General features: G+C 40.1%; 1 protein-coding gene across 1 annotated transcript in view; it reads right to left on the bottom strand.

Annotated features, from left to right (window-relative positions):
* Positions 1–24161, bottom strand: part of ULK1 (unc-51 like autophagy activating kinase 1) — a 1203955-nt gene that overhangs the window by 491383 nt on the left and 688411 nt on the right. The window contains exons 9-11 of the mRNA XM_044068766.1: positions 17994–18052; positions 11591–11673; positions 3495–3545 (exon numbers count right to left, since the gene is read on the bottom strand). Of these exons, the coding sequence (XP_043924701.1) occupies positions 3495–3545; positions 11591–11673; positions 17994–18052 (193 nt within the window). The remainder of the gene's footprint in view (positions 1–3494; positions 3546–11590; positions 11674–17993; positions 18053–24161) is intronic.

Raw genomic sequence — 24161 nt, 5'->3', positions numbered from 1 at the left:
ATAGCAGTAAACTATTTTCCACACATGAATTGGTTCAGTAAAATCCAGTAAAACCGCATTTATGGTTACACAAGAAGACATAATTAGGTGCTTGGATTAAAAAGCATTTCATTATGGCAGCTAAGAGTATGTGGAAAGAGACTAAACAAAACATACTACAAAAAATAGCATTTGGAAGCTCTTGGCTATAGGTATGGATAATAAGGTACAAGTAGTGAAAATGCTTCAAGTCCCTTACAGGAAAATCTAATATCCCTTTAAAAATAATAAAAATATCATCTAGGTAATGGGTGTCATGAAGCTTATTTGATTAATGCATCTTGTGTGAGAGATGGGATTTGATAGTGGTTGATGAAAATGTGAAGAATAATTTACCTATCAAACTTATGGTCATATTCAGAAGAGGACAGAATTTGAAATCATTATTGGAAGGAAAAAAAGTTAACAATCCCAGGATAAAAGGCATGTTCAAATGCGAGTCATGCCCCTACTGTAAATTCATTGATACAGGCCTTTTTTTCACTATCAGGGATATTAGATTTTCCTGCAATGGAAGGTTTAATTGTAATTCAAGGAGCATTATTTATTTGGCCAAGTGTAAAATCTGTCCCGCCTTCTATATAGGAAAAACAGACAGGAGACTTAGGGACAGGGTGTATGTATGAGCATGTGTACCTTATAAAGAACAAAAATGTTGGAAATGCCCTTGCCAAACATATAGTCAACCACCCAGACCACAGTTTTGATTTTCATGTTATTGATCAGGTAGTTTGTACCATAAGAGGTGGTCCAATTCCTTTATGGTTAGAAAGATGAGAGCTCTTGTGGTAACTTAGGTGCGATGCCTTCAAATATCCGGGCATCAATGACATGTGCTCAATAGCATATATAATAAATATTAAGGAATCTAATAAGACAGGGCCTTATTAGATCGCATTATATTATATTACATTCATATACATTTTTATAAGTCTTCATAAGCTTTTAATCGACCGTTATATGTATATTTGTTTTATATATATATATATATATATATATATATATACACACACACACACACACACACACACACACACACACACACACATATATATATATATATTTTTTTGTGATTTTATTTTAATATGTGTTCCTTACACACATAAATATACTTTTTTAATATGTTTCCATTATTCATTTTCAAGGGTTAAACCAACTAATTAATTAACTGACCATGTGATTCAGGATAGGTGGGGTCAGTTGAGGGGTTGTATTTAAGTGAATTTGTTTCATGATGTTACTTTTGTCTGAAGAAGTACAGGTATTATCCTGTACAATAAATATTTCTTTGATTTTTCTTTTGAGTGCTTTTTGTCCCTTGCCATTACCTTTGTTTTAAACTGTAGAGGGTCAAAGGACTGGGGTAGTACTGTAGTCAAATGCCTTTTAACCAGTCTTTTGAAGCATTTCATTATATTTGATGTAATGGCCACCAGCCTGTAATCATTCAGGCAGGTGGGGTTGGCTTCTTTGAACAGAGGGATTATGCTGGTAACTTGAAACTTTTGAACTGTTTTGGTACATCGTGTATCAGCAAACTAAGCAAAATACTAACCCAACAATGTGCAAGGTACTCCAGTCCTCTATTCATTGCCTCTGAGGGCCACTGACAAAAACAGCCATGTTGAAGTAAGGTCTGTATTCTGAGAGGATACAATGAATCACAATCAGAAAAAAAAAGTTTAGTGGCCACTACGCACATTGTGCCCCCCACCCCACCTCTGCTACCTCAATAAAACAGAGCTTATTCATTTACTCACCCGTGTCCTAAAACGACTGCTCCCAAGATGTATCTTACTGCCACATTATACCATCTAGCATATATTGTTATAACAACACTTCACAACTAGAGTGAAATTGGCTGAATGAAGTATTCTGGGTTTTTAATTTGATGTCACACATGCAGTCATTCATTTTTTTTCTAGCATTTAAAGTACAAAGACATGCAGTGCTGGTGAGTGTCCCTAATGTGCCACGTTTTGCTACTCCGGCAGTCCACAGCAGCTACTGGAGAGACCCAGGTAATATTAGCTATTTCAACTGACAGCAGAGAGGAGGAGCTCTGCTGCTGAATACTTAACCCTAACCCTCTCCATCTAGAGTGACTTTGGGAAGGGCCATTCTTAGACCAGGATCTCCACAGATATGACATCAAAGCTAAGCAATGATAAAACCTTCTAACATCTCACATCATTTAAACACCTTCACTGTGCACTCTTAATGTCCCTGTGACAAGTCTAATTCTCCTTGAAGTGGCAACTAAGCACTGTAACATACCTACAATCAAAACCTTGTGTAAAATACATGCATATGTGTGTGTGCGTGTTTAAGTATATACAAACACACACCTCTATATATATATATATATATATATATATATATATATATATATATATACACACACACACACACACACACACACACACACACACGTACACATATACATACATGTGTATACATCTGTTTGCATTTATGTGTGTGGTTGTGTATATATATATATATATATATATATATATATATATATATATATATATACACACACACACACACACACACACACACACACACATAAATATTATATATTACATATATATATATACACACACACACACACACACACACACACACACGCACACATGTATTAACTCATATAGCTGTGGTGACAGCGCTGCATCACTAGTTATCGTTATATATGTATACACATATACATACATATGTACACTGTGCAACTTTAGTGGCTTATCAGGTAGCACACTTGCCTTTAGTGGTGGAAGATCAGTAGGCTGTAGGTTTTATTCCCATCTGAGGTGACTGGATTCATTCTCCATTAATGTTACTGCAGTGAGGCATTAGGGGGTGCTGCAGGCCTGAGGGCACAGTGTTTCAGGCAAGATATTAAACTGAGGTCCTATCTTTACGAACTGGTAGTACCTTAGGTGGATTTAAAATATACTATGGCACTTTGAAATGAGATGGTACACTGTCCCCTGGCCAGATTTCCTCAGCCAGTATGAATACTACATCATGTCTCCCACAAAGAGTGGCCACAGGCCTAGTGGGACAAACCAGGTCAAAAAAGGGTACATAAGTAAATAAAATAAATAAATACATGAACACATTTAGATAGATATCTACATACATATATCTTACTTAGAGATGAATGTGTCTGCGGGTGTAATCTTGCTCATATGCCAAATGCAGACTACTACAAGCATAGCATGTCTTCCATAAATTGTACACCGGCAACACGTAGCAGTTGAGCTTTGCTAGAATGAGAGTACTGAAACACCAATCAGACTGTTAGTTTCACTTTCATTTTCAACATGCTGCTGGGTGAGCAGTAAAAAGTAATAGCAACATACAATGTTGGAACTGCTTTTCTGAGGGCGAGGGGTGGAGTAGTGCTTCATAGTTATCACAAATCATACTTCTTTAAACAGACTAGTTATACTTACATTTCTTCATTGAGGAACCCACTTCCAGGAAGGCATGGTGAAAGAAATCATCTGTGTGGAAATAAAACAGGAAACTAGATCAGAAAGGCTCTGTCCACTATCTTTGCAGACCAGGGTCACTGGGATTACAACATTTGTGTCACTTCACACTTGTCATGTACACTTTCAATCATATGCACCTAAAACCATTTATAAACAGATTTATCCTTTGTCCAACAAGTGACTTACTTTACAAATTAGTCACTCAACTGCAACATGGCACAAACAAAATTCCTAAGTGGGGCCAGAACACAGAAGAGAAAAGAATAACTGAGCAATGTATACCAAGCCCTGCATAAGTAAATATTTATCAATTTTTCTGTTTCTGTTACAATAATACAGGACCCAAGGTGCTTTAATGACAGTTAAAGAATGCTCCTAGTCTCAGCAAACACGACTGCTCACTGAAAAAATATGACACTTACAATGTAGCATCAAACAGCCACACTTGGGTAATGTCAACAGAATAAAGTTAATCCACTAAACATATGTGTTAACGGCACAGATTCAAGTTCATTTGTCATAGTGAGACGACATTACATATTCACTAATGCCCCACCATTCTACTGCAGCAACACAACCACAAAAATTACTTTAAAGTGACTGAGCAGGAAGGCATTCTGTGAGTTGTGTACTTTACTGTTTTAAAATTACATTGTGTGAGAACCACCCCCTAACACACTTTTAGGCAGCGCATAACATCTTCTACCTCCGTGAAACACCCAGTGTATTAAATTCTTATTTGTGTTTAAATGCTAATTCTATACTTTCTAGTCTGATGAATGGCTTGTTATTCTGACTTTATTGGGGATATCTCTTTACACTTAAGACTCTGAAGATATTATTGGAAAAGTACAATCCATCAGCTAAAGGCAGTAACACCATAAAAAAGAGGAACGTACAATTCTGTGGACACATGAAACAATGCATCACAATATACTACAAGGAAAATATAGTTGTGTCACACATACCATAACTACAGCTGTTTGAGTAGATCAATGTTGCAGTACTGAGTCTTGGGTCTTCCTGCCAAGTAGAACCCCACGACCAATCTGATTTCAGACTTTTTGCACCATTCTTAGCCAAAGGATGGCCAAGGACTGACATCTGGATGTCGAGGTATAAGAAGCTTGTCCACTGGCACCATTTTCAGGTCTCGATAAGCAGTGTACAGGTTAGTCTGACATCTAAGCACAGCACATCCTCCTCAGATGTCTGAGTTAGCGAGGGTAGCAAAACACAAGTAAGGGGGAGAGGGGATAATGAAGGATTTAACTGCAGGAGTCTCTGCTCTCTATCCTGGATCCAGCAAGGAGGAAAGGAAAGGGTCAGCAGATAGAGGGGTTGGAAGGTGGAACCTTGTACTGCAATACTGACGCACTTGAACATCTAGAATTATGGTAAGTGCGACTAAACTGCACCATGTTCTTCACAGTCAGTGTTGCAGTACAGATTCTTGGGAAGACTGCCTGAACTATTAGAAGAGTGGTAAAAGAAGCTGTTAGCCCTTAGGAAATAAAGTTTTTCAGGATGGCTGTAACAAACCCTACTTAGCAGCTATGCCTAAATGATAGTGTTTTGTAGAGGTGTGCACCAAGTTACAGGTGGCAGCTTCTTGGATGGCCTATGTAGGAATTCCTTTGAGAAAGACAGTGGTAGCTGTCCTGAGTCTGGTGGAGTGGACTTTGACATAACCAGGAAGAGGTTTTCATGATTAGTGTAACAGAACCTGTAACCAGCTATCCAATTTGGATATGGTTTGTTTGAAGACAGGTTTGCTCTCTTTTCCCTCTGTGAAAGCCGCCAATAGTTACTATGCTCTATTTGAGTGTTTTGTTCTGTTTAAACAGTACAGGATTTGTCTGTGTACATCCAGGGAAGGAAGAATTCGCACTGTTTACTTCTGACACATTGGAAAGAAAACTGTCAAGTGGATAGTGTGGTTTACAGAAAGTTCTGATACCACCTTAGGCATGAAAGATGGATTAGCTGTAAGGGTTACCATCTCTCTGTGAAAGACTGTGAAAGGCTGCTTGCACATAAGGGCTTGTAGCTCAGAGGCCCTCCTTGCTGAGGTGATAGCAATTAGTAAGGTGACCTTCCAAGTGAGCATATTTAATGAGGCAGATGTCTCTGATTCAAAGGGGAGACATGGTGAGTCTTTCTAGCATGTAACTGAGATCCCAGATAGGAAATGGGCTTCTTCTGGGTAGCCTCAAGTAAATGACCCTTTTAGAAATGGCTTCAGGTGGTGGTGAGAAGTAAATGGGAGGGCATGGGCTAGGCACGCTGAGATGGCCAAAGCATGTATCGTAATGGTAGAATAAGAAAGGCCCTAGCTGAACTGACCTCAAAGGTACTGCAGGACGGAACTGATGTCAGCGTGAGGAGGGCTGGTGTTCTTGCCATGGCAACAGATGGGAGAATCTCTTCCATTTTGTTAGGTGTGACTTTCTCGTGGTAGGTTTCCTTACCTGATTAAGAATGGTTAGCACCTCAGAGGGGTAGCTGATTTTTTTCAGGTCTTGTGCTAACAGTCAACTCTTCATAGCGAGACTGCACAAGGGGCAGTAAAGGGTACCCGCTTGTTTGTTTATGCACCACATGATTGTGGTGGTGTCTGTCAAATCTGTAAAGTTCCTGGTGTTAGACTTTGCTGAAAGGCTTTCGTGCTAGATAGAATGGATAACAACTCTTTTTGGCTGATATGTAGCTTCCTGTAATCTAGAATCCAGATGCCCTGCACCTTCATGGTCCCAGGTGAGTCCCCCAGGCTATGTCTGAGCTGTCTGTAGTGATGGGCTTTCTGCTTCTGCAGAGAAAAGTTTGCACTTGGATTCTGTGGAATGGTGTTTTCTACCACTGCATTTGTTTTTTAGGGATGGAAGGAAGTGCAGAAGTGTATCCAAGGGCTGAAAATGCTGTTCCTACAATGTTTTTAGGAACCTCTGCAGCTTTCTCTTGTGCAGGTATGCAAAGGGGGGTTATAAGTACGCAAGAAGGCGTGTACCCAAGATCCTGAGAAACTATTGCCGAGATTTGTTGCTTTGGCAGCAAGCTGATCACGATGCTTATCAGGAAATATATTTCTTCCAGTGGAAGGAAGGCTTTTTGCTGCACAAAATCTATGAGGGTTCTGAGAATGAAATTAATTGTCTATGGAAGAGTTTGAGACTTGCGGAGATTTAGGGTGAGACCTAACTTCTGGAAGCAGAATATTGTGACCTATAAAGAGTTTAGAGTATGTTCTGTGAATTTTCCCTGGATGAGACAGTCATCCTTGTAAGGGTAAAAGTGAACCCCTAGAGTTCAGCAGTGGGCTATCAGTGGAGCAAAGCACTTGGTGAAACTCTTAGAGCAGTAGATAAACCGAATGGTAAAGAGCAGAACTGGTGGTAGAGATTTAATGCTACAAAGCGCAGGTACTTTCTGTGGTAGTGTGCAATATGCAATAGGAACATGAAGGTAAACATCCTTTAGCTCTAGAGTAACCATTACGCATCCAGGAAGATCATGGGTAGTATTATTTGTAAAGTTAGCATTTTGAATTTTGGAATATAAGGGAACCTGCTTAGTTTTGACAGGTCCAAGATAAGCCTCCAAATGCCTTCTTTTCTCGGGAGTAGAAAAACCCTTGAATAAAAACCTTTTACCTCCTGACCTGGAGGAACAGGTTGAATGGATTCTTGTTGTAGCAAGTCTAAACGGATAGGTGGTAAGAGACACTTTAGTGGTTTTAGTATACCCAAGGAGTCAAGAATTTCTCTGAAATGAAAGGAGTAGCCCCTTTCTATGATTTAAAGGACCCACTGGTCCCTGGTAATGTTTTTCCATTCTTGTAGGAAGGAGGAGAGTCTTGCCACAGATTAGGAGGGGAGGGTGAGTAGCTGTAGAAGGTTCAGGGACTGAGGATAGTCACAGTTGCGTGCTGGGTGGGCTCTTCGGGGCTCCGTGTTTTTTGTGTATATTCATGTTGTTACCTTCTAGATTATCTTGCTTTCTTAGCACGAGGAGGCCTCCTTTAGTCCTGTCTGGTGGGGGGGGGGGGGTCCTGTTGTACGTAGATGTAGCTGACAGGTAAAATTCTTTCACTGTTTTAATTCATCTTCCTTTTTCGTCCCGAATTTCAAACATCTTTTCAGTGTGTGTGTGTGTGTGTGGGGGGGGGATTGAACAAGAACTCCTTCTCTAGAGCAGCACCCAGTAACTCTGCCTTGATCTGGTCTGAGTGTGGTTGAGTTCTGAGCCATGATGTCTGTGAATGACTGAGCCAGTGGTACCTGCTCTAAATAAGGAATGTAGTGCATCATATCCACATTTTAAGGAGTGCCTGGAAACTTGTAAGGCTGCTCTAGCTATCTCCTGAATTTCCTTAGTCAAGGCTTTGCAAGTAACAGCCTCTGCCTTAGGAATTTTAAATACTTCGGCATACATAATCTAAAATGGAGTACTCTTATGGAAAGGATAGCTGAGGTACATGCCTTCCTGCCAAACCTGCCTAAAAGTCTGCTTTCCCTTTCATTAGTTAGGGGATTCTAGTTTCCCCCATTCACATCCCTTTAATGGATTAAGTAGAAGCTATTGAGGGATCTGTTTTAAGGCTTTTGTAAAGGTGCTTTTGTGAATCAGACTATCTAGGAGCTGGTGGTAGGGAATCTGGGTGTAAAGAGATGTCTTCAAAAATGTCATCCAGCACGACATACACTTGGGGATAGGTAGTGGTCTACGTGAAGGTAAACTCACAAACTTCCTACAGTGTGCTTGAGCTTGTGAAAAATGTTTGCTTTCCCAACTGAAAGCCTTCTTCATTTATGAATGGTATCCCCAAAAGAGAGGTCCTATGGAGGAGAAGCAGATGATGCTGTATCATGAAAGTCTGAGTCTGGATAAGGTTGGGTTGGAAGGTGCTCAGAAGTAGGATAACTCCTCTTTGTACTCAGAATCTGAGGATTATGAATCTTCTTGAAAGGCCTCCTCCCGAAGTCTCTTGGATGGGAAAGTTTCAGGGGTAGTGATCTGAGTGAGTGTAGCTAGGTTCCAAAGATTTCATGAAGGCCATGAACTCCTGGATGACTTTCAAGAGGACTTGGGCTTTTGTTTGAGGTAAAGTGACAGAGGGCTGAGGAGACAAAAAAGGAAGGCTGATGGTTCTTTTTGGTTTAGGAGTCCATTTTGTCAAAGTAACCACAAGATGTAGAGGAGACAAACATTTGACAACATTAGTAGAACAATTATGATCCAGAGGGAAGCAGAATGTAAGAAAATACTACTGTTGTTGGTGGGTCTTGATGCTGAGAAAGCATTCGGCAGGGTGAGCTGGGATTCATGAATAGGGTAATGAAAGCACATGCATTCCCTGATAAACATTTTAAGGTTGATTAGGAGGATATATCAGGGAATGGAGGCGTAAATTAAAGTGTGTGTGGGTTCCTTTCTGATAAGTTCTGTCTGAGCACTGGAACCAGGCGAGGGTGTCCTCTTTCCCCTTTACTTGTATTATATTTAGGACCACTGGCAAAGAAAATAATGAGCTCAGAAATTGAAAGATATAATTGGTACGGTAGTCAAGAAAAATTGGCTTTATTTGCAGATGATATTATTTTACACCTGATCTAAAACTATAAAAGGACATTACAGGCTGTGGGAGACTTTGAGACAGTTTCAGCTCTTTTCAGGATACAAAATGAATGAAGATAAAACAAAGGCAATAGATGTACAGTATGTACAAACACAAGAATTGGTTCAGCAATATCTATATTGCTTGGGAGATGATAAAATGAAGTACTCAGGGGTATGGATTAAAAAGGATTCTGTTTTGGCAGCTAAGGACATATTGGAAGAGACTAAATAAAAGATAATGCAGAAACTGAGAAAATGGAAGCTTTGTTTTATTGCTATGGATAGTAAGATACAAGCAGTGAAAATGTTTTAGTCCTTTTAGTTTTATACACACGTCAGGCATATTTTATCAACCAGAGGAGAAGTTGTTGATAGAAATTAATAGAGTTGAAGGATTTTATCTGTGAGGGGAAGAGGACAATAGTCACGTGGTATAAGCTGATCCTCCCAATAGAATACGGTGGTTTGGGATTACCTGATTTGAAGGGGTATTTCAAAACTACACACTTAAGTCTTCTATACATAACACATGCAGAAAGCTATAACTCAAAATGGAAAGGGATGATGACAAAACAGGGGGGAGCCCAAGAAACAAGGAGAGACTGGGAGTTTGGAGGCAGACCCTTAAGGAGAATGACAATAACCATACAGAATATTATTATTTATAAAGTAGCAAAAAGTATTCTGAGAACAAAGCCAACATAGGGATGGAGAAAAGAGGTTTTGCAGGTAGGGATGACTGTAATTAGGGGTATGGAGAATAAGCAAGAGGGGGCTGAAATTTACTGGAGAAAATTGGCAAAAAAAAACAAGGTACTGGGAGCAAATAATTACAGAAGCAAAGGCAAGTGAATATGAAGAGGCCAACAATTCATTTGGGCTGCAGGCTAGAGATTGCCTTCACCTATCAAAGATTATCAGAGTATAGGCAAAGGGAAAGAAATAGGGGGATCCTAAGCGAAAGAACAGCATTGGTACAGTTTTTAGTAGAACCTAGAATAAAAGCTGGTGTTAAAAAAAGGGATAATTAGTACGGCATATAAAATATGGCATGATAACTATAGGAATCAATCAGAGGAGGTTAAAAGGATTGGGAAGAGAGACTGGATAAGCAATTCACAAAGAAACAATTGGGGATGTATGTATGCCTCCCAAACATGTAACAAAATCTAGATTTAGGATCTTTGCTTGGAAGTGTTGCATGGGTATTTTATACTTCAAGCAGACTCCAAAGAAATTTTCCTTAGGTAGACTGCAAATGTTGAAGGAGTGACTGTGAAGAAACAGGCAATTGGGAACATATTTTTTGGGAGTGTAATTAGATGGCAGACTTCAAAAACTAATTGCAGACTATTCTAGCAGAAACACTGGGTGAGCAATTGCTGTTAACTAAGGAAATTATTTCTTTACTGCCACTAGCAGCAGAGTTCAGGGTCTTGCTCTGATTCCGCTCATACCCCATTCCTTCCTCTCCATGTGGTTATAAGGCTATGTGTGACCCCGTGACAGGACTTAAGAGTGGATGTGGGAAGATGACTGTTGTTTTTTTTTTGTTCTTTGTTTTGGCTGTGCCCTGATGTTCCCTGCATTTGCCACATAATACTGGAGTGGATGGCTTCCTCGTCCATTCAACTGATGACAGTCTCAGAAGTTCTGTCCTCCTTGTAACTGAAAGCTCTGGTGTACTGCCAGCTTCCACCATAAAGCACAACTGACAGCTCATTCCTGACACTTGCTCTCAACCTTTCTTCTCTGACTGGGCTAACCAGATCCTGCATTGACATTCAACTCCTATCCCTCTAGGTCCCTAAAGCACCCAGGCTGCTGCTCAAAGCCAGATCATCCTTGTCATACGGCTTCATCCCTTTACAGTACAGAGCTGGCTGGCTGCAAGTGAGCCACTGCTGCATTTTTTTTTTTTTTTGCAAGCAAAAAGATAAAGGACCAAAGTGTAATAGTACAGTAAACTTGTTCCAACAAGTAAAATTCTTAGGTTCAAGATCAACTTAGTCTCGTTAAAATGAACTACACATTCCTCACTCAAGTAATCAGTGCACTCTACCACTAAATGAATAGCTGAGGGACCGTGGAAAGAACAAGTCAGCTGGTCAACATAGGGCAAGTTGGTGGTCAGCAGTTGTGTCCAGTATGAGGTACAGAAAAAATATAATTTGGTACTGACTGAAAATGGGTGAAAAATGGGTCAAAATTAATTGGGAAAAAGGAAACCTGGCCTTGTGGATGTGTGAATCTTTGCTGCTATCCCTTGTTTGTCACACTGGTCTGAGTTTGGCTGAAAATGGTACTGGACAAGAGACCATCTTACAGGCTACCTCTTTTTGGTCAAATAAATTTCTTTCCATCAGCTGAATATTCATCCGTCAGATAACCTTCTAACAAGTGCACCTTCTCCTGCTGCAAGATGATATGTTACCTACCAAACTCCATACGGTCCTTGTAGTTGCGCTGAAGGAGTCCCTGCAACAGTTCTCGTAAAAGGCTGGATGTCTCCCTTGGGATGCTGAAAATAAAGAAAGAGAAAGAAAATTAATATAAAGAGAAATGAAGAAAATATACAAGTTTGTTATACTGAGGTATGATGATAGCATAAGAGAACATTTTTAATACCAAAGGCTCCTCAATCTACATTCCACAACAGCTTGCTAAAAATTAATAATAAAGGTGACAATAATAATAACAACAATAATAAAAATAACAATACTACTACTAATAATAATAATAACAATAATAACAATACTACTAATAATAATACTAGTAATAATAATAACAACAATAACAATACTAATAATAACAATAATAATAACAACACTAAAAATAATAATAACAATAATAACAATAACAATACTAATAATAATAATAACAATAACAATACTAATAATAATAACAATAATAACAATAACAATACTACTAATAATAACAATAACAATACTAATAATAACAACAATAATAACAATACTACTAATAATAATAACAACAATAATAATAAGAATAATAATAATAACAATAATAACAATAACAATACTACTACTAATAATAATAATAACAACAATGGACCTAATTCAATAAGGGATGTTGTTAGAAAGACAAAATTCACTTTGAGGAGAAAAATGTACTTGACATACAGGGCAACACAATGTGAATATGAACAAAGACCACTGTTCTTGGCACGTAAATTAACTCATACAGAAGCACAACACTCTCAGTAGTAATACTGCAAAGTAAGGCAAGATGTCACTGCTAAGACCATATGATCAACAAGATTGTACTATAATCAGACTAGTAATATACCAAATAATATCTACTTTTAACGACTGTGTACTTTCCTGGTCACACGTGAAAATGCACACATTATTCCCAGTCTCATTACCTGGTCAGTAAAAACTAACTAGTCATGAGGAGTTATTGTTTTACCACTTTTTACTGTTTCCTTCTTCAGATTACTAATCATGAAGAGTATGCCAGTCTGCCAGTGTTGTATGCACATCAAGTGCGCCACGGCAGCTCACAGCAAACCTAAGAAGGCAGATGCTTCACACAAAACTACTGTACCAAGTTACTGATAATGGAAGCCAGTAGACAGAGTCATTTATTCTGAAAACACAGCGTACTTTTGTCTTTTACTTCATTTTTGGAAATCGGTATATACAAACTCATGTCTTCTGTAATAATAATGTATTTTTCCTCTAACTTCTAAAACAAAAATTAAAATACTTCTGAAAACATACAAAGCTCCACACCCCCTGAAAGTATCTGAGGGGCAATAAAGTATGGTCTTAGTAAAGAAAGCCATTCATTTTAGCAAAAGTACAAAAGCTCCTACGAGAAACAAATCTGCTTGTGTTATGTATAGGCGCTTTAACTGTGTAGCTCTGAAACACCCTTTCAAATTGGGCAATCCCAATCCTCCTTGTTCTACTGGAAGAATCAACGTATCCCACTTGACTCTTACAGTCTTCTCCTCCCACACAAAATCCTTCAGCTCTTTATTAATTCCTATCCACAATTTCTCCTCTGGTTGATAAAAATATACCTGACCTGTGTACAAGATTAAAGGGATTAAAACATTTTAACTGCTTGTATCTTACTATCCATATCCACATAACGGAGCTTCCAATTTCTCAGTTTTTGTATTATCTTTTGTTTACTCTCTTCCCACATATCCTTAGCTGCCACACTGGAATCATTTTTATTCCATTCTCCTAAACACTTAATTTTATCATTTCCCCATAAATATCGATACTGCTGAACCAATTCATGTGTGGATACATAACTTACTGCTACTGCCTTTGTTTTATCTTCATTAATTTTTTATCCTGACAAGATATGAAACTGTCTCAAAATGTTCTACAACACTGTACTGTCCTTTTCTGATTTAATCAGGTATAAAATAATATCATCTGCAAATAGAAATGGATTTTCCTGACTACCATGCCAATTACATCCTTGAATTTCCGAGTCCCTTGTTTTCTAAATATAATGCAAATAACACATGAAAAAGAAGACACCCCTGCCTGGTTCCTCTGTTCAGATAGAAATTATCAGAGAGGAACCAACTCACTTTAATTTTCACCTCTGATCCCTCATATATCCTCCTAATCAACCATATAATTTTATTAGAGAATGCAAATGCATCCATTACCCTGCTCATAAAGTCTCAGCTTATTTGCCAAATGCTTTCTCTGCATCAACACTCACCAACAACAGTGTTATTTTCTTACATTCTGCTTCACTCTGGATCATCAATGTTCTGTTAATGTTGTTGAAAGTCTTTTAGCAACTACAGACATGAACACTTTAGAATCATGGTTTAGTACTGAAATGGGCATGTATGAAGCGGATCTGATGGATCTTTACCCTCTTTAGGTATCACAGCTACCACCGCTTTCTTCCAGGACGTTGGTACTTCTCCTCCTCTTAAAATACTGTTAAACAAAACCTTCCAGATTTTTATCAGCTTTATTTCCCTCCTAGCTTCCAAACTTCTAGAGGACCACCATTTATTCCTGGGACTTTCATGTAAATTAGTTATACATCACCATTTTATTTCAACTCCTCCTATCCTAACTGTTAATAATTGAGCCTCGTATACCTCTAACCTTGGCATATTTAATTCTTACGTAAACATTTCCATTTGTACCTTTTATTCTTGATTTCCATATTTCTCTGCTTTATACAGACTTTCACAGAATTTCTGAAATATTTCTAGTACTTCTATGGGATCTTGTTATATTTCCTGTTATAGGCTCCCCAAGCTTGGTGACAGACTTTCAACTTTTTGTTGACTGAGTTGTGCTAAATGTTTTGGTGCTCTAGTTATCAAAAAACAGTTGCTTATTAGCAAACTTTCTAAACTCATGTTTATTATTTAGGTAATCCCTTATTTTCTGTTTAGCATTCTGCAGTTCTCCTTCTTGTTCTGTGAAATTCCCCCTATTATGCAATACTTTAACTTTTGTCAGTCCCTCTAAACAATTATTGTTACTTCTTAACCATAATGCCCTTTCTTTTACTTCCATCCTATTTTTTAAATTCCACTTTAATTTTGTCCCTCTCCCTAGTAATATTTTCTAAAGAAATTACTATCTTCCCTAATAGCTGCTGAATAACATCCACTATTCATTCCTTAAATCCCTCTCTTTTCAACAGATAGGTGGGAATGCACCAGTGTCTCATTTTTACTTCATTACTCTATGTTTTTATTTTAGTTATTACTGGCACATAATACGAAATATTTACTGGGTACGTATCAAGACCTTCAATTAAATGCACATGTTCCTATGAAATGTAAACACCTTCTAGCCTAGCCCAGTTTTTGTATCTTGGGGAATAATATGTAAATTCACTCCGTACTCTAAGTACTGAATTCACCTCCTCCATGCCAAATATTTTCATAAATTTCTTCAAAAAACTACCTTCCTTTGTTATATTTTCCCTTCTGAGCCTCCAGACACATCTTCGCTTTTGCAGATCAAATTCCAGTCCCCACCATTAAGTAATATTCCTTGCTGTTAGCTGATTATTTCTCCCAGAAAATTCGTAACTCCATTATAGCAGTTTTAGGTAGAATATAAATACATGCCAGTAGCCCCTTAGTGCTACAAATCTACCATGATTATCTTTTTTAACTTCTGCTATCATTATTGGAGCTCATCTTACAATTAATGTAAGTACTCCTATTTTCCTTTGTCCCAGCTATTCTACTGAATAACAATTCTGAAAGCCTTTCTTATCAAATTCACATGTTCAGTTCTTTCCAACTGCGTCGCCTGTAGCATAGCTATTTGCACTCTATTTTTTTAATATAGTTCGCTACTCTTTTTTTTTTGTATTTATCTGAGACCATTGACATTTAACGACATTACAAAAACCATTATTGTATTAGAAAGTTATCATTCCTACCTTTTATGAACAACAGCTTTTTTGTTAAAATGTCTAGTTTCAGCTTTTGTGTTACATGCATACACTGTTTAGCAGGTTGATCTTGTACACAGTTGTTTCTTGTCCTATCCATTTCAGCCTATACCACATCTTACAAACCTTTATATTTTACTGAAAGCTCTCCAAAAAAAAAAAAAACATACCTACAACACCCCCCAAAACCTATTAGCTTACTAATAACACACAAAGCTATGTACTTCAAATATTGATGTTTTACTGTCCTAATAGGAACAAAAGTTCCAAAATGAAAGCCACACTGACAAACTTGAGTTAACCTAAAAGAAAGGTTATCCACGCTAAGATGCATGGTGCAGCCTATGCTTCAACTACACGCGGTCTGGTTTTGTCTTACCTTTATAACTCTCCAAGCTGAATAAATACTTGAATGCTTTAGAGAACATGATCTCTTAGCCATTTCTCTTTATCAAATGAGGACCAGATACAGACTGCTACTAAACATACACTTATTTGCTAGGAAAAATCTTATAATATTCAATATTCTTTTTCATTTACTTGCTTTCTCTTAAAACATGTTACTAGATCAAACTAGCTTTAATTAGTAACAACCTGGCAAACATCCGTAGTGTTCAAAAAGGTCATGACACAGTTCATCATTTCCAACTCAGCCTATTCTGGCCATTGTTCGCCAGAACATGTTTAAATATGGTAGTTGCACATACTGCAGAAACATTTATTGTGGTAACACCTTTGTAGTAAAGGAGGAACACCTTAAAATCAAGGGTAGGTACAACCACATGTCAAAAGGGATAATGTATTAAGCCCTATGTCAAGGCTGTGAATGTTTCTATGTTGGAAAGACTGAACATATGTTAAAAGACAGAATTTACGAACATTTCTATGTAATATGGAACAAAAGCAAAATTAATGTTTTCTCTAAGCACCTTCTGTCTTGCTCAGACCATGAATTTAAATTCACAGTGCTTGAACAGGTAGAATTGAGCCACAGCGGGAGCCTTGGGGGTTTCTGGAAAAGAAAGCGTTAATGTGGCAGCTTCGTTTTAATGCAAGCAGTAGTCCAGGTCTGAATGAACCTTCTTCTATTACTTGTTTGCTTAAACTTAAAGCCAATCAATGATAAATGTGTTTATTTTTGAAGTGTATTGGTAGTGTTAGTAATCACTGCTAAAAAATGCTTTTATCTAGAAGGTTTTATTCATATGGCCCTGGGATCAAGACAGGTTTAGTTTTTATAACATCAGTCAAATGCCACACTATAACTTAATACAACTCCTGGTCATGTGACTTCACAGAGTGGATTTTAAATACTCTGTTCTTGAGCGTTTTTTCATCCGAAGAAGTCTTTTTATTGTGTAGAGACGAATGTGTTTACCGGTTTACACAATATTAAACTCAGTGTGTCTTGCAGTGGCTTCTGTACCTTCCTGGATTTCTTCAGACTTTGTCATTTACTTTTTCCAAGTCTATGAATGACCAGTTGGACTGTTTCTTCATATCCTGCTTTTTCCCATTGGGTGTCAGTTGTCTTGCTTCCCGATCTGAATCTGAACAGCTCACCTCCTATTTTACTATCTACTATTGTGCACATTCATTTATCAATCACCTTTACCAGCACTTCCATGCAGTGTGACAGAAGTTTGATACTCCTGTACTGTCCACAGTTGTTAATATTTATCTCCTTTGTTCTTTTGGTAATACTTTCCACTCAGCTTAAAGTAGCTTCTTACATACACTTGTCACAAAGGAGCCTTGTCTTGCTGTTGCAAAGCTCATCATATACAATCTCATTCTACAGTATCACAGGATGTGACAACCATTACAACCTTAGTGCTTCAAGTTAGGAATCAGTGTACATCTCATAGGTCTGTACACTCTACACAGGTAATCGAGTTTGTATTTTCTGGTGGTATTACACATTGTTTCACAAGGCAGTATGTGGATAAGACACTTTGGTGAAGTAAAAAACACTAACACTCTCAAGGCAAATCTAGTGCTGGAAACCTTGCCCAGTTATCAGCAGAGGTCCAGTCACTCAAAAGCCATACATGTCACTTCAAAATCGGCCAGTCCCACATAAAGATATCTGTCACAGGAATGTATGGTGGTTCCCAAGGAAGAATAATGCAGCAGGTGAAGGACACAAGGGATTACTTCATCCTGAGTGATGACACTAATGAAGACAAGACTTTTTAGTCACTGGCTCCTGTGACAGAAATGAAACTGGAAAGGGACCATCTCATATAACGTAACTGATTTTAAAAGCTAAACAAAAGAATACAATGAATGTCCATCTTTAAATTTCCACTGAGTGTAATGTTCATTTGTAAAATTAAAACAAAGACAGGTACCTGGAAAGCAGATGTAAACCAATGGAAAATATAATAATTGTGGAGATGTGCTTACTTTGGAGTCAATGTCTTGTTTTTCTCATAAAACATCCGGAGGTCTTGAGGGCTGCTTGCCTACATGGAAACAATACAAGTACACATGGGAAACAATACATGTACATACACATTTTAACACTTTTTTATACAATGTTCAGTACCCTGCAGAGTCACAAACACACCCTGCCTTGAACTGCAACTCAGTTTCAAGTAAGAGTACAGCAGAATTCGTTAATTTCTTTCATTTGTTTTAACTAGGTAAAGCCACTAGGAACAAACCTCTTTTTCAGGAGTGACCCAGGAGTATTGCATGGTTAAGTGACTTGCTCAAAAGTACGATGTAGACACATGGAGAATGAGGGAATCAACCTCTAGAAACTACAGTCTGAAGCTTGCTAGCAGCTTATATTCTGTACTAAATTGCAAGACAGTGTCACCACTGCTTTTTATGCAAATGGTTAGGCAAGGAAGGGTGAATGCTTTACTTGGCAGGGGAAAGCAAATGTAAAGAGACTTAAGTGCAAGAAATGACTGCTGACCAGTTTGGGCTTTTATCTTTCAGATTCTCCCATCACCGTCACTGACCATGCATGATTAATGTACATTTTTAAACGGTTACTTAAGAAACATTGTGAAACGCCCATTAAAATCAGCATTTTAAAAATATGGTACTTAACATCAGCTCCAATAATGGCTTATAAAGCATAAACTACTACTTAACCCTCCAAGACCAAAACTATGCTTTTTGGAAAGCCGCAGAAAATTCACCAGAGCATTTGACTCATTTTAACTACACTTTAACACAACCAAGCCAGAGAAACAGTCTCCACTTTCAAATACCTAGGATTACGGCTTGAACAGTCTCTAAACTTCCATTTCCACACAGGCAGAGTGAGAGCAAAAATAAGCTCACTCCTATCCAGGGCCAAAACAATTTCCCCTTTCTATAACATCCAAGAGGAGCATCAGCAAAGGAGTTCTGCTCTCTCACCCAGAATATGAACAATTCACTTTCACAACCACATCCAAGAAAAACACCATCACACTCCAGATAATCTTCAGTCTCAGCACAGTCACCCCTCCATAAATGTCACTGTACTACCCTAGGAAAAAGCCAAACGGCTACTTGTAAGACAAAGATCTAACTTTCGGTTAGGATTCCATCTGTGTACACTACTTCAGCTCCAGACATTTGATCAGCTTATAGCTAAACGTCATGAAAAATCCTGCTTGCACAACCTGAGACACTACTCACAAGCCATGCACAGTATCCATAACCCTAGAAACTTCACAGCCAGCACAAGCATTCACTTCTCAGGCATCTACGCTTTGGCAAGCTCTCCCCATCTATCAAAAGGAAATCACTGTGCTCCACATTCAGAACGTAACTCAAAAAGCATCTCTTCATCCAAGCCAAATGCTCCTGCTTCAGCAAAGGACATATCACCCAACACACTATCCCTACCTCCTTTCCACTTCTCTTCTCCTCACACAGAATTAGTGAAGCTTGACCCACTTTAGAAACTAACGTAGGCAGTTTTTCAATGTAACAAAACTGAACTAATCTGTTATTGCTTACATTTCTGCTCCTTTTTACTTTGTGAAATGTTTTGTATTTCATCTGTGTTGAAAGAAAAGTTGTGTAAAATCTTTCCATAACCATAGATATCCTTCTCTTCCATGTTGCAGTATTCTGCATATGGGTTTATTCCTTCAGTCTCGCGAACGTATGGCCAGCATCCAAAAGCTTTCTGTCCCCTCTGTGGTGTGTCAGACGTGGACGAGATTTTGTGGGCCATAAAAGTGACGTCGGCATGCATCAGCCCTCAGAACAGTAGCCCCAGTTAGAGCCAGCCCTGTATGGGCAATGCCATATCATTGCCATCCAGAAAGGGAAGCTATTAGCTGATAAGAGGGGAAGGAATACTGCAACATGGAAGAGAAGGACATCTATGACTATGATAAGATTTTACACAACTTTTCTATGTCCTTCTATTCCCATGTTGCAGTATTCTGCATATGGGTGAGTGCCAAAGCTCACTGAAGTTGGGCTGGTGGTTTACAAGCAGATTTCAGGAATCCATGCAGGATAGCCCTGGTGAACCCTGCCCTGGACCTGGAGATGAGGTCAAGCTTGTAGTGCTTGGTGAAGGTGTGGAATGAGGACCAAGTAGCAGCTGCTAGGATAGAAGAGGTATCCAAACCCTTGAAGAAGGCTCCTGAAGATCCCATTGCTCTTGTGGAATAAGCTTTAACTGCCCGTTGCAGGGTCTTACCATGGAACTGATAGCAGAAGGTAACAGCTTTTGAGATCCAAGTAGAAACAGTCTCTTTGGTGAAAGCCTTCCCCAGGGCGCAGGGGCAAAAGGATACGAAAAGTTGGTCAGCCTATCTGATAGACTTGGTATTGTGCAGGTAGAATCTGATCTGCCTGTGAACATCCAGGGAATGCAACACCCTCTCACTGTCTCTTTGTTGGTTTGGGAAAAAAAACAGGTAGCTGAATGGCCTGATTAAGGGACAGGTCCATTAACTACCTTGGGCATGAAGGATGGATTTGTCCTAAGGGTAACCCTATCTTTGTAGAAAACTAGAAAGGGTGAGGTAGCCATAAGGACTTGGAGCTTGGACACTCTCCTGGCTGAGGTTAGAGCCACTAAAAGGACACAGAGCTTTAAGGAGGCTTTGCTAGCTGGCTCAAAGGGAGGTAGCGTAAGCTTCTCTAGCATGTAGTTCAGGTCCCATGGTGGGGGAATGAGTTTCCTGGGGGGGGGGCCTAAGGTGCAGTACCCCTTTGAAGAAGAGTTTGCAAGGGAGTATGGATGCTAATTAGGGGTCCAAAGGCAGGCAACCAGAAAAAGCAGACAGGTGGGCTTTGACGGATGAGTAAGCCAGTCCAGACGGCAGTAGCTCATACAAATAAGACAGCACTAGAGGGGGTTCGCCAAGAAGCAAATCCAGCCATCTTTTATGACAACAATAAGTGAATTGTTTCCACTTGGAGAGATATGATTTTCTAGTATTAGGTTTCCATGCCTCCTGCAGGACATTGAGCACGTCCTCATTGTAAACCTGTCTAAATGAGATCAGAATCATATCGGCCACAGAGTAGAGTGCAGCATCTGCCACTGTGGATGGATTAGTGACCCCTTCTGCTGTGTGAGGAGGTCCACTCTGGGGGGGTAACTTGTGATGACTGCCCTTGGACAAATGTAAGAGTAAGTGGAACCAGTGCTGTCTGGGCCAGTAGGGAGTCACCAACAAGATTTTCGGGTTGTCCTGCTGAATTTTGAGCAAGACCTTCTGAGTGGGAAAGGGGGTGCATATAGCTATTTCCCCTTCCATGAGATTGAGAAGGCATCTGTTGCCAGTGCCTGTGGTTTGGGTTTCCTGGTGCAGAAGCTAGGAAGTTGCTTGTTGATGGTGGAAGCAAACAGGTCTACCTGAGGTATACCCCACCTGTGGACCAGATCCAGGAAGACATCTCTGTGCAGCATCCATTCGTGGTTGCTTGTGCTGGTACTGCTCAAATAATCTGTCTGTTTGTTGTGGAGAGTGGGAATGTAGGTCACCTGCAGGGAGATTCCCTGTGAGGTAGCCAACTCCCATACCAACAGGGCTAACATGCAGAGCAGGTAGGACTTGGTCCCTCCCTGTTTGTTGATATACCACAGCACCGTTGTGTTGTTGGTGTATATCAGAAGAGTCCCCTGTAGAATGAAAGGTTGAAATGCCTGGAGGGCTAGAAGAATTGCCCTCATCTCTCGAACATTTATGTGTTCTGATTTTTGGTGGTTTGGCCACAGGCCCTGCACCTGTCAATGTCAGAGGGTGGCTCCCCATCCCAGGTCTGAGGTGTCTGTGAGCATGACCTGAGTGGGTTGTGGTGATTGGAGAGGGCGGCCTGGGTTGCTCTGTACCTGATCCAACCACCATAGTACTTCCTTTTTTAGACAGGGTAGAAGGGGGACAATGTGCTCCAGAGGTTGGTTGAGTTGCTTCCAGACTAAGTGGAAGTATCACTGCAGCTTCTTCATATGTAGCCTTGCTAAAGGCAGCATGGGTATAGTGGCTGCCATGTAGCCTAGTAGCTTGAGGTACTGCCTTGCAGTCAACTCCGTAGAGTGAAGTGCCTGGAGGAGGTGTTCTGACAAGCAATTCACTTTTGGAGGTGGTAGGTATGCCTCCATGAGATCTGAACATATTCTGCACCCTAGGAACACAAAGTCCAGAGTTGGTTGAAGATGGGATTTTGGCAGATTTATCTGGAATACTAGAGACTGCAGTAAGGTCACCACAAAGTGGATGTGCCCTTTCAGTACTTTGTGGCTGGGAGCCTGGATCAGCATGTTGTCCAGGTAGGGGAATATCTGTATTCCCTTTGTCCTACAGTGAGCCACCACAGGTGCTAAGCATTTGGTAAAGACTCTGGGTACGGTGAAAAGGCCAAAGGCCAAGGCACAAAACTGCCGGTGAGAGGAGCCCACCAAGAATCTTAAGTATTTGCTGTGGGGGGGGGGGCTGATTGGGATGCGGAGATAAGCATCTTTTATGTCCAATGTAGCCATGAATCCCTGTGGGATAATCAGAGGGAAAAGGGCTGGTAGGGTAAGTATTTTGAATGTAGGTACTTTTAGGAAGAAATTGAGGTAGGAGAGATCTAGGATGGGTCTCCATGGTTCGTCTTTCCTGGGGACCAGGAAGAGCCTTGAACAGAAACCTCTTCCTTTTGCAGAGGAGGGAACTGACTCTATAGTGTCCTGGTCTAACAGTGTCTGCAGCACCGGTTGTAAGAGGTGCAGCTGCTGTGTAGGGGGTTGAGGAATGCCCCGCCATATGGGAGGGGAGAGCCATGACATGAAGTATCCATTTTGGAGGATGGACAGGACCCACTTGACTATGGCGAGGAGGGCCCAAAGGGGGAGAAAGTGAGAGAGGAGGGCGGACAGAGGTAAAGTAGGAGGTGGGGGGAAGGAAAGACTGGCAGGAAGTCAGATGCTACCTGCCCTGTCCTGAAAGGGACTTCTCTGGCTAGAGGCAGTGGATGCTCTAGGCGGAGGAGGTTGTTTTCTGGTGGACTTACGAGGTCTAGAGGGAGGAGTGGGCCGAGAGTGCTTCTTAATAAACTGTGTTTTGGAAGGGTAGCTCCTGTGAAACTTAGGGATTGGTGAGACCAGCAAACATTTAAGGTCCTGCATCTCTTTCCCTTTCTATTGCAGGAATTTAAAGATGTCTGCAACCTCAGAGCCAAAAAGTGCAGCATTGTCCAGGGGGGGATCAATGAGCTTTGCCCTGACATCATATGTCAGGGGTTGTAGGTTAAGCCAGGAGTACCTGCGTAAGGTAGATGCTGACCTGGCAGAGGATTCAGCAGCATCATAGCTACACTTGATGGAGTGTCTGGTGACCTGGGATGTGAGAACCAGGAGGGAGGACAGTGATGCGTTGGCAGGGGAGTCTGGGATATTTGCCAAATGTTTGGTGGTAGATTGTAAAAGACATAAAGTGTACTTGGCCGTGTCGGTCTGGCTGTCTGTGGCTCTGAAAGCCAAGGTAGAGAAGTATAAATCTTTTTGCCTAATCTTTTCATTGTCTGGCTGTCTATGTCAGCTGGGAGAATGGTGGTAGTAGGCAAGAGTTTAGTGGCTTTCTCAGTGGCCACAGAAATACTGGCTGGGTCAGCTTGTGGGCACTTTATCAAATGCTTAGCAATGTCAGGTACTTTGTAAAGTCTGTCAGGTCTGCGTGGGGCAGGAGGCTGAGAGTCAGGGTTCACAGATGCTGACGAAAAGGCATCTTGGAAGGCAGGTAGGATGGGAGGAACAGCAGATGGGCTAGGGGTTTCCATCTGAATAAGGTCGTAGTACCTCTTTTGTACCTCAGACATTTCTGAGGAATCCAATTTAAAGTGCTCCTTCATCCTACTAATTGTCTCACTGAAGGGCAAATCTTCCACTGGAGAATTAGGGTCCAGTGACTCTTCCTCTGGGGATCCGTATCCCAAGGGTGAAGAGAGTTGGAAGTTATAAGAAAGTGATTCCTCAGAGGAATATGAAAGGTTCTCCTCCTCCAAGAGAACTTGATCTGTAGGCAGGGCCCTAGGGCTTAGCAGAAAAGGAAAGGTGGAGGCAGAAGTAGGTGTAGGCCTCAGTGCCATGAAGGCACTGAAAAGACTCTGATTGAGGCA

This window comes from Protopterus annectens, chromosome 4.part0 (assembly GCF_019279795.1).
Source record: "Protopterus annectens isolate FY-2018-M chromosome 4.part0, PAN1.0, whole genome shotgun sequence".
NCBI lineage: Eukaryota > Metazoa > Chordata > Ceratodontiformes > Protopteridae > Protopterus > Protopterus annectens.
This window is presented reverse-complemented; position numbering and strand designations above follow the sequence as displayed.